This window comes from Nansenia antarctica, assembly GCF_963989245.1.
Source record: "Nansenia antarctica genome assembly, chromosome: 3".
Taxonomy (NCBI): Eukaryota; Metazoa; Chordata; class Actinopteri; order Argentiniformes; family Microstomatidae; genus Nansenia; species Nansenia antarctica.
This window is the reverse complement of record NC_137688.1, coordinates 14,672,601-14,688,928: the sequence shown is the minus strand read 5'-3', so window position 1 is coordinate 14,688,928 and position 16,328 is coordinate 14,672,601. Positions and strand designations below refer to the sequence as shown.

Sequence of the window (16,328 nt, the reverse complement as noted above, 5' to 3'; positions counted from 1 at the left end):
AATGGGGTGCAAACATTTGGCCACCCCTGGTTTAAACATCTGTTACAATTCATCTCCAAGTGATTGAAAGCAAACCTGACCACTAAATGCTACTGAAATGCTAAATGCTACACTAAATGCTGTGTTTTATTTCTGCAAGAGAAGTAGAATTACCCCTGAAGAGAGCCACAGTGATGCATGCAATGCCTGCTTGTTATGCTTCATGTATGGTTGGAAATATGATAAGTCACTGCAGCCTGAGTTGGGGGATCTGACATGGCGTCATCCATCAGCCCAGATCAGCTGTCAGGATGGCTGACAGGATGTGACTGCATCGTTGGGCGTTCTCTCCTGAGCGCTACTCTCCTTAGAGTTCTAAAGCAGTAAATAATTATCACAATTTATGTTGTGACTGAGATTGAGTTGAATCATGCACAGCAGGGGTGACAGGGGGCAACACCACCTGCTACTCACAAAGAGCCCTCCTGGATGCTGTGATTTGGTTGTATATGAAATCGTTGTCCGTTGTAAGTCTGTGCACGGCCTTCCTTAACAAAAACACCGAAACGAAAACTGTTGATAACATTTTCTGAGGGAATTACACTGAGACTGTATCTCTCTGTTTATTGTAAGACTTCTCATACGCATGAATAAAATCCTACAGCTCCTCGTTAAAAAAAGGAAAATCAATGTTTAAATGCCCATAAAGTGAATCCATAAGACATTATACACAGTGTGTTTGTACTAGAGAGTCAGAATTACCAGACCTTGGCGTTCCAAAGTGTTCATTCTCACCTCCTTGACTTGCCCAGTGGCAGCCGTTTGATACAGGGAGACGCTACGCTAGCTGATATCAGAGAGGAGCGTGGGTCGCTGGCTCTGATGTTCACGCTCTTGTGGTTTCATGACCAGATCTGAACCTCTGCCCTGATCCCCGGGCCGTGCTCCATCTGTCTCTGCTTCCACGGTCCAGCCCAGCCAGACTCAGCCAGACTCTAAGATGTCTGATTACCATTCAGCAGCTGACCAGCCAGTATCAAAAGAGGTCAGTGTGAGCTGGTAGGGTGAAAGGCCTCCATACATAAGATAGGCACACACACACACGCATACATATGCACACACGTGCACGCACACACACACACACATACACACACACATACACATACACACACACACACACTTACACGCATGTATGCACAAACACGCACACACGCATACACACACACACACACACACACACAATCCCCACATCCTAAAACAGAACCCTTGAACACATACACACAAACGCACACGCACACACACACACACACACTGACACACACACACACGCACGTACGCACGCATACACACATACACACATACACACACACCCTCATCCCCAATCCTGAAACTGAACCTTTGAACTGAACTAAATGAACTGAGACACATCAATGACAGAGAAACAGCTGTACTGCGTGTTTGGGATGCAGCCACTGTGTGTGTCACATGATCACATCATTTGCTGAGGCCCTGGGACATTAGACAGCCAGTCAGATGGAACACAGTTAACAATTACACCAATAGCGCTCGTCAATGGCAGCCTGGCGTGATTGGTCGTAACAAATGTAGAACTCAACCTCGTGAAGTGAAACGGAGGCGTTCGGAAATTAGCATCGGAAATTAGCATCTTATTTAAATGGGAGATTGAATTCTGGATTAAAGTGACCCATGAAATGTGGCCACGGTGCTTTTCAAAATGTGGCAGAATTAATCAACATCAGAGATTCACAATGAATACAGTACCTGCTCTTAGCAACAGAACAACACACGCTGCCTCGCAGCGTCTGGTCTTCCTCAGATCGGCTTGTTTGTTTCCTAGATTTTAAGCCAGTTATGAACCATATATGCTTACAGTTGTGTCAATATATATAACCATTTGCATGCGTAATGAAAGGGGACCTTAGCATTATCCTTTGTCCCGCGAGAAACACCTAAAGACTAGCGTTGATCCACCCCATCTGGCGTCTGATGGTTGGAGACTAGACAGTGACTGTGACTCTTGATTGGATTCTTGACAGACCAAAAGACTAGAACGTGTCACATATCTTAAATCGAGGCAATATATGCTTGTTTTTTGTCTGACTGCACTAGTTTTAAGATATGTTTTCCTTGTTTTAAGAAGATCTTGGCAAGTGAAATGTTTTGCATTTCACTGTTATGTAAAAATATGCAAACGTAGTATGATAATATTAAGATTGTTGGCAGTAATAATCAAATAGGACATGTCGGATTTGGCATAGTGGAATGTGGAAGAATAGGACAGTTTCCCCCTTCCCATCAGGCTTGGTCTGATTATCCTGCCCTGGCTTATATATTACTATGAAACTGACCTGTGTACAGTTATCAAACCAGTGGAGGTTGTTTACCAAATTCAAATATTCAAATGCCATGCTACATAAACCTAGTCCTCGGGTGTTGTGAGGTTGTATTCATTATTCATGAAGTGTCACTCGTTCCTCATATGAACCATAAAAGGGACTTTTTTTTCTTCCCACCTACCGTCAAAAGCCTGCAATCTTCTTGGAGAAGATGGTTCCTTTGACCTGAATTACTTCTGAAAAGATGAAATAGCAACCCAGCAAACCTCTCTTCCTTCGGCTAAGGCACAGTAATAACGAGTCTGACATGAAAGGCTTCGTCAGATGCTAGATATTATGGTTGGTACACAACGTAAACACAATGTTTTGTTGGTGTTGATGTTTTCCTTCCGTTCAGAGAGGGAAGGTGGGATGAGAAATCTTATTGCAGACGTTCAGACATGTCAGAGAGGCCCCTGAAAGTGGCCTCCCGATGCCCCAGACACGCCCACACACACACAAACACACACACACACTCTCTCTCTCTCTCTCTCTCTCTCTCTTTCTTACTCACTGACACAGCCCCACACACAACCCCTCCTATCCTCACCTGTGACAGCTCGCCGCTGTCCACGCGGCCGCTCCCGTTGGCGTCGAAGCGTTTGAACATCAGGTCGACCAACTGCTTCCTGGCGGCCATGTTGTCCTTGTGGGCCCCGCGGCCCCCAGGGCCCGTGTATCTCAGCTCGTGCAGGTCCAACAGCTTGGTCTTCAGCCTCTGATAGTCACTCAGCCTGCAGTTGTCGTCTGGGGAGGAACAAAGAAAGAGAGGTTTCAAAATGGCCAACATTTAGTGAAGTGCATACCAGACAAATCAGAGTCTGTTTCTGTTTGTTGTCTGTTGAAGCCATCGGGAAATGTAGTGTGAAATAAACATTACAAGTAGCGTCGTGTAGTTTGGATGTGTAAGATGTTTCTAAGAGCTGTTTTCATTAAACGAGGTGTCAAACACGGTAATGGTGTTGGCAGAGTGAATTATCCACCCCTGTTAATAACGTGAATATCGAAACAGACAAGACATTAACATCAACTTTACTAACTAAGCTGGCGAGGCAGAATGTTTTCAACATCCGTCAAGAGAGTCCTGTTGAGCTGAGGAAATATTACCATATGTCAGATGTTGCCAGATTACGTTAATTAAGAACATTAAAGCATTCTGATGACAATCGTTATTAATGCTATTAAAATCCTAAGAGTTAGAAAGGCAGCATAATAAATGATCAAACGTGCCTTGTACCTGAGAGCTGACACAGCGGGTTTGTGTTAGAAATGAGCAAATCACCAGGCCGGTACTCATTATACCTCAGTGACAAGCTGCCAATCAAACGTCACAGGGTGTATGCATATCAACAACCTCAAACAATAATTTCTTCTCAAACAAGTTGTGTTCATCTCTGTGTGTGTGTGTGTGTGTGTGTGTGTGTGTGTGTGTGTGTACGTGGGTGTGTGCCTGTGTTGTGCGTGTGGGTGTGTGTGTGTGTCTATATGTGTGTGTTTGTGTGTTTGTGTGTCTGTGTGTGTGCGTGTGTGTCTGTGTGTCTGTGTTTGTGTGTCTGTGCGTGTGTGTCTGTGTGTGTGTGTGTGTGTGTGTGCGTGCGTGTGTCTGGCTGTGCGTGGCTGCGTTTGTATCTGTGCTGCATCACCGTCGAAGCAGGAACCGCCACAGCGTCGTTTGGCTCATTTCCATATAAGACAACATGAACAACGACTTTCAATCCTAAAACGTTTCCCTGCCAACAGACAGAGAAGCTACATCAACGTCAGGAAGGCAGCCATTGATGAATGACGCTCCATATCTGACAGTTAGAGAAAAGTGTATGATTTGTATTTGGAAATCCGCCATCAAAACAGAGACATCAAAATGCTCTCCGACATGAGCGCTGGCACCATGAGGAGTCATGGCAAGAAATAATGACTGCAACTTGCTCTCAACACGTCATAGAAACTGTCGAAACTTTTAAGTCTCAAGAGTACTGCTTCTGTAATGGCAGTCACATTGGCTGATGTCAGTTAGGCAGCAGTAAAGGTAGACGTAGTCTCTCTTTACCGGCAACACAGAGAAGCGGAACGTTCAGAAGAAAACAAAAAAGAGACCCAAAGGGGTTCTGATGTACCGTAGGGAGTTTGTACTGTAAGTACATTGTTATTTCATTACCAGAGAAAAATAAAGAAAATACAAATGAATAAAGTTTGTAAAAGTAAACTATTCTCTCTTTTTGGTTTGGGAAGGTTTGGGGTACTTTAGGGGACAAGTTTATTGTTATCTGTGGTTGTCTGTGGTTGTTTATGGTTGTCTGTAGTTGTCTGTGGTTGTCTGTGGTTGTCTACGGTTGTTTATGGTTGTTTGTGGTTGCCTGTGGTTGCCTGTGGTTGTTTATGGTTGTTTGTGGTTTTCTGTGGTTGTTTATGATTGTTTGTGCCTGTCTGTGGTTGTTTATGGTTGTCAATGGTTGTTTATGGTTGTTGTGGTCATCTGTGGTCATCTGTGGTTGTCTGTGGTTGTCTGTGGTTGTTTGTGGTTGTCTGTGGTTGTCTGTGGTCATCTTTGGTCGTCTGTGGTTGTTCTGTGGTCATCTGTGGTTGTTTGGGGTGATGAGTAGGACCCGTTCTGTCAGGGGTTTTCAACAGTAGCATAGCACTGTCACTATCGGTGACAGCCACTGTTGAAGTTGTTTCTATCTGTTACTATGTGCGTTGAAGTTGTTTATTTGTTTCTATATGTGTTGAAGTTGTTTCTATCTGTTTGTATATGTATTGGAGATGTTTTGGACAGCAGTGGAGCCCAGGTGTCAAGGCTGCTGGCTGCTCCAGTCTGCAGTCTCCCAAGCCTGGCCAAGGTAGCAATCATTGGGCTGCAGAACGCTGACTGCACATCATGAAATGGCCTCTGTTGTGACAAGCCTTGGTGACAGAAAAGCTGCCTTCCTCAGAAATGGCACAATGAATAAAAGATAAATGGCGGCTAGACTAGCCCAGGGGAACTGAAGGTCAGTATCGTCAAACGACCGCACACACACACCCACACAGATACACACACGCATACGCACACGCATGCACGCACAGGGTAGCAGACACGCACACACATGCACACACATATGCACCCAGAGGCTAGCAGATACGCACAAACACAGACACACACACACTCACACACGCATTCACAGATGCATACAAAAGTTGTTTCAGGCGTCTGCAGAACACAAAAGCGCCTTTTCGAAGTGTCAAGTCATGTTGTCACATAGGTATTTTAATGCCACCATCAGCTCGCCACTCAGCTCCACTCTGTGTCTTTGTGAGTGTCTGTTGAACAAAGAGATCAGCTCCTCCATGGTTCCTTCTGAAAGGCTCCGACCTTCAGACAACCCAACCACATTGATCGACTTCACTGTCAAAAGCACATTGACAAAGGTCTGAATCTGGGCTGAATGCATCTAGACTTCTGCTGTTTCTGTTGCGTAACTTTCTTCCGATGAATAGATAGTGTGTCTGACATTGAACAAACATGAACAACATGTACAAAGACACCAAGATGTACTGCAAGGAATAGTTAGAGAAGGTCTGAGTACTTGAAGATGTCTATTGCCAAATGTAACCGATGACTGCCATAACAAGTGTAACTACTCAAGTCTGCTAAAAAAACCTTTAGAAACTCTTCATAACCTCTTCAGGCTACATCTTACTGTAACGGTCCCTCCTAAAGACCTCCACATCCCCACTACCCCCCTGTACCGTTTTTCTACTATAAATAAATAAAAAAGCATTGTAAGTGCCCATGGCCCCTGTATTTGGTTAATAAAAGCATCTGCTAAATGCCGAAAAATGTCAAATGTAATGTTAATGTAAAACATTGTTCCAAGTCACATCTGAAAGTTCGGAAAGAGCTCCCTACTGAAAGGCGGAGTAACGATGCAGTGATAGACTCATCACCACGGTGATCACCACGCCAATCAGACTCATCACTACGGTGATCACCACGCCACCCAGCGCCTCTGGAGTGCGTGTGGACAACGCAGCCTGTGTCAACGTTGTTCATGTCAGGTGCCGCGGTGAGGTGGTGGGGGACCTTTTCTCCTCGTCCTCAGGCACTCCCAGCCGTTCTGGCGATTGTGGTGTGGCGACCTTGTATTTGACAAATGATTGTGGTCGCGGCGTGCCTCGTGACACTAAGTGGCTGGCTAAGCTGGACTACGAGGGACCCGTTGCGTGTTATTAATTGTAATGCCCCCCCCCCCCCGCCAGGAGGAAGAATAGATGGGCAGCCAAGGAGATGGGTAGGAGCCGGAGAGAGAGAGAGAGAGAGAGAGAGAGAGAGAGAGAGAGAGAGAAAGAGAGAGACAGGAAGAGAGAGAGACAGAAAGAGAGGATGAGAGAGAGAGACAGAGAGAGAGAGTGAGCAAAATAGAGAAACAGAAAGCAAGAGAGAGAGAGAGAGCCAGAGCGAAAGCACCCATATGCGCCTTATTGATCTGAAAACGGCTGACAAATGCATTTAGTTCAATCTTCAAACCCACGCCTGTAGAGGATTCAGACTAGCGGAGGGAAATCAAGTGGAGAGGAAAAGGCTCTGTTTCAATGCACGCTCAGACAGACCACTTAGAATGCATGGCCCCCAAATGGCCCCCTCACGCTCCCTATTATGGCCCCCGCATGGCTCCACTCTGCAGTAGAATGCATGGCTCCACTCTGCAGTAGAATGCATGGCTCCACTCTGCAGTAGAATGCATGGCCCCCACTGGACACTTTTCCTTTTTATTTTCCTTTTGTTTGTTTTGTTCTCTTTTTACCCATTAGTTTATGGGACATGCTGGGTTTCTTTGCCCTTTGTTATACTATTTAATGATGTAGATGTTCTGTTCTGTCCATGTCTATGCTGAAACCTAAGAAATACTCAAGTGATAAAAAAAGAAAAGAATGCATGTCCCCCGCATGGCTCCACGCTGCAGTAGAATGTCAGGTTGAATCATGGAACCCAGTCATCAGGTTCCAGCTGTCGGGGTTCTAATGCTGAATCTGGCCCTGTGGTACTGAAGCTGCCCTGTACGGAAATGCCTGCTCTCATATTCATAAAAGTCCTTCCTGTTATGTTCTAATAACTAAAAGTAATAGTCACTCATCGTATGTATACAGCGGGTTTGGCGTCAATTCGATTTCAATTCGTGCAGTGATTTGGATTTACGTAAAAAAAGAAACAAAAACATGTTTGATGTAAAAAGCATCACGTTATCTTTGTTTGCAGTAATTGTATTTTTCAAGTTCACTTCCTGAATTCCCGCTGCGGAATCACGCTGCTCGCTGCTGCTGACGCTGTGAATCTGAGCTGTCTCTGTTCTGTCAAGTCCCTCCTTGTTTTCATTTCCTCAATCAGAGATAAGAGGGTTGTCAGGACGATAAGACAGAGGAGACATGATGTCACTCTGCCTGGGAGCAATAAAGATCAATTAATTCAAATTAAATCCTCTCTCGTTGTCTGGCTCGACGTTAATGTTGAACGGCTCTCTGGTTGTAGGGGGAGAATGGCTGATCAAAGAGGGGGTGGTGCGGTGAGGCGGGGGTTGGGCTAGCGATGGTGGGGGGAGAGTGGGGAGTGGTGAATCAGGGTGCTTGTCCGCCGCATTAATCTCAAAGGAACGAGTTGATGCTGTTGCAGTTGCTCATGCAGTTTAACTCCATTTTAATTATTTAATCAATCAATTAACGGGAATGAATAGCTGAGGGTCTGATAATTGCACTTAGGTCTATAAGTGGTCCCCCTGCTCACAGGCTGTGGCTGAACCAGATGGATTAGTGAGAGAGAAAACTGAACACGCCTGACATGCTTCGCTGACATGCTAACAGCGTGTGATCGCACCATTTGTCTTCATCACAAAACAGTGAATTCCAGCCATTATTTACGTCCAGTTAACCAGGTAGGCAGGAAAGGATGGTGGTGTTGTTTACAGGAGATCCATAGGTAATTATTTCCACACACACACACACACACACACAGAAACAGACACACACACACACACACACACACACACACACACACACACACACACAGAAACAGACACACACACACACACGCACACACACACACACACAGACACACAGAAACAGACACACACACACACACACACACACACACACACACACACACAGAAACAGACACACAGACACAGAAACAGACACACACACACACACACACACACGCACACACGCACAGAAACAGACACACACACACACACACACACACACAGAAACAGACACACACACACATACACACACACACACACACACACACACACCACTAGGTTCTGCAGGTGCCGCCGCCCGCTTCCATACATCAAACTTACGTGGCGTGGCGACCTGCCTACCCCAATCAGAGGTCACTACTAATACAATATGTGGTTGAGCAACTAGACGGGCCATTGATCTACCACCTGACAGCATCAGACAGATGGATATCTGGCCAGCACGGCAGGCTGCTGACTCCCCACAGGGCTGGGGCTGGAGGGTTGGGGCTGGGGCTGGGGCTGGGGCTGGGGCTGGGGCTGGGGCTGGGGCTGGAGCTGGGGCTGGGGCTGGGGCTGGGGCTGGGGCTGGGGCTGGGGCTGGGGCTGGGGCTGGAGCTGGATATTACAGAGATTGTTTGACATAATACTGTATAGTAGTATAGCAGTTTGGTAGTATAGTAGTATAGTAGTACTGTGTAGTAGTATAGTAGTACTGTGGAGATACTGTATAGTAGTATAGTAGTATAGTAGTATAGTAGTATAGTAGTATTGTAGTATAGTAGTATTGTAGCTTGCTGGATAGATTATTATCAAACAATCTCTGTAATATCCAGCCCCAGCTCCAGCCCCAGCCCCAGCCCCAGCCCTGTGGGGAGTCAGCAGCCTGCCGTGCTGGTCAGATATCCATGTCTGATGCTGTCAGGTGGTAGATCAATGGCACGTCTAGTTGCTCAACCAAAGATTGTATTAGTAGTGACCTCTGATTTGCTATCCAGCAGGCTACTCTACTATACAGTATCTCTACAGTACTACTATACTATACTAATATACAGTACTACTATACTACTATACTACTATACACTATCTCTCAGAACCAGACTGTCTCTGTGTTATTCTCTCTCCCACATCGGCACCACAGTGGTGCTAACCTCACAGCGGGGGACTTCTCAGTTTCTCTCCTCTCCTCTCGTTTCCCCTCCTCCCTTCTCTCCTCTTCTCTCCTCTCCTCTCTCCTCCTCCCTCTCTCCTCTCTCCTCTCCCTTCCTCCTAGTATGTATCAGCACCCCTCGGCACCCCTTAGCTGGACGACTCATTTGCTGTCCTGACTCCTGCACTGGGTCCTCCAGTCCCCCTCTGTGCCTTTATCTTCCATCCATCACCCCCCCCCCCCCCCCTCCCTCCCTCCCTCCTCCTTCCCTCTCTCTCTCATGCCTCCCTCCCTCTCTCCCTCTCTCCTTCCCTGCTCCTTCCACTGTCTAACCTTTCAGGGGATCATTATCTACCAGGAGAAGTGAGGAGCCTGTTCTCCAGGCTTAGACAGAAGCCTCTGCCTCATCGCTGAGGGACCTTGTAACAGCAGACCTTTATTTAGGACTCAACACTGCTGTTCATCCTGCCTCTAAACCTCACCTTTCCTGACAAGTGGAAGCAGTTGAATCTATTTATCTACAAAACGGGAGTGTAATCTTTTTCTAATAATATCTTTGTTGTTGTTGTATTCGCTGGTATCCGTGTTCCTGGAACGCTTGGATATTTCATGAACGTCAGGGACCTCACATGGCTTATGTTCCCGTATCGACTGGAATCTTTATCTGACGGACGTAACTAGGGCTCCTGGTTCCTACCCAGCTGTGTGTGTGTGTGTGTGTTCTTCCTGAGCCCCAGGGTCCACCGGCTGCGATCATGTCAACAAGCCACCAAAGGAGTCGGAGCTGCATACTGCACCTAATGAACACCAGGGGAACACACATACACACACACACACACACACACTCACATGCACACACTCACACACCCGCACACACACACACACACACACACACACACACACACACACAGTGTACCGTACCCAGGGGCTGAAGGAGAACACAGACACCCGCCCCCCCTCCCGCCACCAGATCAGATCTCATCAGCCCAGGATGAGGATCTATATTTGGCCTCCTGGAGAGACTGGAGAATAACAAGACTGATACACCAAGTCAGGAGGAACACACACACACACAGACACACACAGACACAGACACACACACACACACACACACACACACACACACACACACACACACACACACACCACCACCACGGTGGAGATGAGCTCTGGTAACTACCCAGCTGTCAGTTTGGATTGAGACATACTAGTGTGCACGCACGCACACACCCACACACACACACACACACACACACACACACACACACACACACACACACACCTCTTGACAGTGTGATTGCTGGCTCCACCCGTCTGATTGCTGCTCTTATGAGTTGATCCTCTAAAGCACAATCACTCCTCCTAAAGTCACAGACAGGCCACAGTCACACGCACACACACACACACACACACACACACACACACAGGTGCATGGAACGGAACAAGGAACGCTACCAAACCCGATGTGTCCTCCTGTTCCTAGACTGTTCACTTCATTAAAACACTCTCACACAGACAGAGAAGGAACCAATCGCTCGATATCCATGAATCATTTTGTTTTCATTCGTTTTTCACTTCGTCTGAGCAAAGTTTGCAGACAGTACCTGGAGGCGCCTGTGTTCCTCAGAGTGAATAAATCAACTTTGAAAGAAGATAAAAACAAACTGTCTCCCAAAAGTGCAGGTGTGTGTGTGTGTGTGTGTGTGTGTGTGTGTGTGTGTGTGTGTGTGTGTGTCATCTGTGGTTGAATTCCAGATTCCATCACGTCGAACACCGTAACACGTGGGCCTTGTTTGTCAGTCCGGTCACGTTACGTTACACACGCGCGTCGTCGCCGCTGTCGACGGTTTGTCGGAGGTCTGAAGCTTCGTGCACACCAGGTCATTGCGTTGCACCGGAAGTCATTCATCTCAATGGGGCAGTTGCGTTGATCCGTTGCGTTGCTCTGCATTGCGTTTCTTGTCCGTCAGGGTGCGGTAATCAGTCAAAATATTTCAGCTTTTGCGTTGCGTTGGATCCGTCAAAACAACAGGAAGTAACCGGAAGTAGTTTCTTGACCAGAGCTTTCGCCACAGATGTAAAATCCGCCATTGGCGAAAATCTTTAATTTGGCTCTACAAGTGTTAATATGTCATTTTATGAAGTTTTTATATGTTTTCAGGCGAGAAAGTAACCATATATATTCACAAAATGTGTCCAGTTTATCAAAATAACCCGTTTATATATCTGATGTTAACATACTGACTGTGTCCGCGAATGCTATGCTATTGTTGTGCTAGGTGCATTGACTGACTGTCCGCGAATGCTATGCTATTGTTATGCTATCTGAATGGTGTACTAGTTTTCACTGAATAAATCGCGATTTCTTTCAAAGAAGGTAGCAGGTGTTTATGTCCATGTCAAGGAGAAGGTACGACTTGTATGACAGTAGTGTGATTAGGACATAAGTTGAGGATATTAGTCTACCTCTGATGCTAACTTGTATGGCATAGTGTTGGTGATGCTAACGGCGCCATCTTTGCTATCTCCTCCGGACATAATATTACCGCTGTGTTGTTGCGTTTGCATCGCATGCGACATGCGTCAAGCCCATCCCACCAGGTTGCGTCAGAACGGTGGGTCACGGTTCGCGGTGTGCACGAAGCTTGACTGGATGTGATGTATGATGTAATCTGCCTCCTCGGCAGAGCGCTCCGTCACGCGGGCGCGGGTGTGTGAGCGAGGCAGAGCGCTCCGTCACGCTGATAGAGCCGTCGCCTCGGCGACCAACAGCTCCTCAACAAAGTCCTCCGGGAGAAACAAGACGCTCTCGTCTACTCCTCGACACAACTCCCTACTTCTCCTCTTTATTCCCTCCCTTCCGATTTTTTCTTCTCTTTTTCTTCGCCGTCAGTTAGAACGACCTTCGGTACCCCAACCCCCCCCCCCATCCTAAATTGTCTCTCTCTTTTCTTTTTCCTTTTACATTTTTTTGGGGGTCTTTGAAGGGTACTCACAATAGCGATATCAGAGAGATTGTGTTTTGCTCTGTAAGATATTGATCGCAATTTCATCCTGGGTGCCGTGCCTACGTCCAGCCTATCCTGGCAGAAGTGCAGGTTCGCTGTCTACAAATTCACTGCATTTGTCTATGTCAAAGGGCTGTGTAGGAGTGCTGTACACAGACAGAGGTCTATGCCTTCATATTAGAAGACGTCTCGGCAGAATAGGATGCTCTAACTCTCTCACCTCGACACCCCCACCACCCCCACCACCCCACCCGCTCTTCCTGTCTCTCTCTCTTTCTCTCTCTCTCTCTTTCTCTCTCTCTCTCTTTATCTCTCTCTCTCTCTCTCTCTCCATTACCCACAAACAAACAGTTTCAAGCAACCCTGGCAGCGATTGTTAGATTTGTATCTCTCCAAATTGCTTCAGAGACGACTGTAGCTGATAATAATTAGGATTAATCCAGCATCACCCTGCCCGCCTCGGCATAACTCCCCCGGTCTCTGCTCAGATAACGTCATCCCACTCCACCGCCGCCAACACTGCGACATCAAAACAAGTCTTAATTGGCTAATTTGTCATATTATTACTTCGGCATCCGGGGTGTCCGACTTCCTCCGTTCACGTTTTGATTGTATAATTACTAAAGAAAATTGTCTCCCATCGTGAGCATGACGCGAACAGTTGTCTTTGAAGACAAGGAGGGTTATAAATACACACGCCAGTCAGAGCCAAAAACGGTTTAACTCCCAGAAGCCATCAGACACATAAACAGGATCTGTTATCATACGCTGACCTCTTTGCTGCTTTTTTACAATACAGCAGCATTGCCATGTGAGAGGGTGGCGGCCCACGCTTTGACAGGCGTCTACGATTGATGCTGAGGTGGATGTTGAGTATGGACTAGGAGAGAGAGGGAGAGAGAGGGAGAGAGAGGGAGCGGTGGAGGGTGGTGTTGATGAGACAGAGAGAGGTGGAGGGTGGTGTTGATGAGACAGAGAGGTGGAGGGTGGTGTTGAGGAGAGAGAAAGGTGGAGAGTGGTGTTAAAGTTCAAAGGGTGGTGGAGGGTGGTGGAGGGTGGTGTGTTTGCTCTTACAGAATGCTGTGATGGAAGAGTAGAGAGGCACACAGCAGTCGACTCTACTCTGCTCTTAGACGGCGCCTCAAAAATAAACTCTAACATTATCCGTCGGAGCTCCACGGTGGCCTGACTCCGTCTAAAGTGTGTTTCTTGATTTTTTGTCAGTTCTTGGTTCTCCTTCCACCCCCCGACTTTTATTTATTCGCTCTGAAGTCCTGGGAGCAAGGCACAGTGTGAAAACCTTTCTCAAAATATAAAAGACTAAATAATTGATTGATGATATCAATATTCATTGAATACTATATTCAATATTCATTGATATCAATCAATTCTTTCCTTCTCTGACATCACTGTTCAGCCTGTGTGATAGCGCTGATGGATGGAACCCGTCGCATGTTTGGATCAGGGGAGGCTGGTGGAGGTAGAAATCGGAGGACGGGCTCATTGTGATGCATGGAATGTGTAGGAGTCAATGTTTCAATTGTTTCATTTAGTTTGGAAAGGAAGTTGAAGTCCCTTTAGAATAGTTTTCCTTTGTTTGGGTTGTCATGACATAGGCCTATCCTTTTTTGTAGGGCGATGTTTTTCACCTGCTGAGTATCATAACATCAGCCTAGCATCAACAGCTCCAAACATACATGCTCACTCATTCGCCCTCAAGTACCCACGAATCAAGAAGAAGCAATCAACTACCGTGAGTAACCCAATGCAACATTAAATTAAGTGGAAGTCGAATTAAAGTGAACTTAGTTATGACTCGTCTTGGTGAAAACTACCTGATACGAAAGAGCCATCACAGTGAAGCTGCAAGACTTGAATAAGGAAGGGTATTAGATTTTTTAGATTACATTCAACTTCATTGTCATTGCAGAGTAGCAGACAACGAAATGCACTTCAACATCTAACCAGAAGTGCAAATAGTGATATAAAACATGATAGTGATAAGTGATAGGTACCGTATGGCAAGTACGGTAGTTAGAGGTATATACAGGAGACGGATATGTACAGTTAAGGTAGCTGTGTACAGTATGGTGTATACAGATGTATAAATTAGAGGCTATATCAAAAAAGAGGTATGTACAAATGTGCAAAAATGTGGTATGTGCAAAGATAGTATGTGCAAACAGCAGTAGTGCAGAGGATAATTGGGTGTTCACAGTGACCAGGGGTGTGTGCAAACAGCAGCAGCTGTAGGAATGGTATCAAACACGCGATGCTGTCCTCCTGTCCTCCTCCTGATGATCCACACACACACACTGTGTACTAAAAGACAGCACCTCTAAAAACAGAATAACCTGCATCATCAGCGATCGTAACACCACCGCCACCTCACTCCATTCTATTTGTGTAATGAATTCATCTCTGCTTCTTGCAGTGTTGGCGTATTGATTCCTAGGTGAGAATGTGAGGCACTCTAAATAACACCTGGAAGTATAGAAATACTTTTTCCACAAGCAGTATCTCACAGTCGTGTTTTAGCAGGTTGGCTACAATGGGAATTAAGTTCTGACAGTTTTATTGCTGCATGGTGTAAGTGGTTTAGAGCGTGCGTGCGTGTGTGCGTGTGTACAGTACCGGTAGACAATGCCGCATCGCAGTAGCCCTCTGAACATCGGTTTGCGAGAACAAAGGCCTGTGGACTGTGTACTCCACAGCAGTACATAACCTCTCTTCAGACTTTCAGCTTTGACAACAAACACTTGAGTGGTTTTTCAATCTTTCCAGCAGTGGTCAAGGGTCATAGGGAAAAACTTTGGTTTGTTAAAGTGGAACTACATCAAAAAGACAACACGTCAACATATTGATTTCATAACAGTGTGTCCCTTCTGCATCCTCTCTCTGTCCTCTTCACCCAAAGTTTGTGTTTTGCTATCTTTCGATAGAATAGAATAGAAATTCTCTTTCTGGTGCATTTCAGGGCAGGTTCTTTTAGATGCAGTGTTTCCTCTACATGCATTTCATCGTGGCGGTCCGCCACGATGGAATTTCCTCCGCCACCATGCAGATTTCTCAACCAAAAAAATAAATAAATTTAGGCCGCTTTTCAGACCTTCACAGCGCTAGACACACCCACAAGCGCGAAGCGACGCGCTTGCAAAACTGTTTTGTGATTGGTCGAATACATCTAGGTAGGCTGCGTCTAGTCTACAAACTACTTCAGGTGTTACAATCCATTACAGATTGATTAGCAACACTGCATCAGCACGACGGTGGGTTATTGCATTCTATGGTTCGTGTTCTTATACCAGTGCTCAGTATACAAGTATTTTAAATGAACATTCGTAATGTAGTCTGATGTTCATGGTCAACTAAATCAGGCTATTTTGTGAAACAATTATGTTTCCGCTACCTTAGAACTACTTAAAGTAATTGCCAGAAATGTTAGCTAGCAATGTTAGCTAGCTATGTGTTCATAAATTCCTGGTTCCATTTTCAGATGAGTTTGTTAAAGTATTTCAAACGAAAAGTACCAGAAGATGAGGAAGACGGTCAGGTAACCACACATAGTGAAAAATATGATGATAAATACGATGTAATAATTATGATGAGACGGTATGATATGGCACGTGTGTGGTGGTCTTGCGGCCTGTCTCGTTCCAGCGAGTCAACTCGTATACATTGTGCGCTCTGCGCTGCGGGCTAAAGGGCTCTGCACACAGCGTGCGATGCAATTTCTGTTGTATGTTCTCATAGACTTCCATTCAAACTTCAAAATGGAACGTTGACGGCGACGCGCAACAGAAATCGC

At 46.0% G+C, this 16,328-nt stretch overlaps 1 protein-coding gene across 1 annotated transcript in view; it reads right to left on the bottom strand.

The window, feature by feature from the left end:
* Window positions 1–16,328, bottom strand: part of fstl5 (follistatin-like 5) — a gene marked incomplete at both ends in the record, with an annotated part of 134,528 nt that overhangs the window by 76,331 nt on the left and 41,869 nt on the right. The window contains one exon of the mRNA XM_080526953.1: window positions 2,926–3,122. Within this exon, the coding sequence (XP_080383079.1) occupies window positions 2,926–3,122 (197 nt within the window). The remainder of the gene's footprint in view (window positions 1–2,925; window positions 3,123–16,328) is intronic.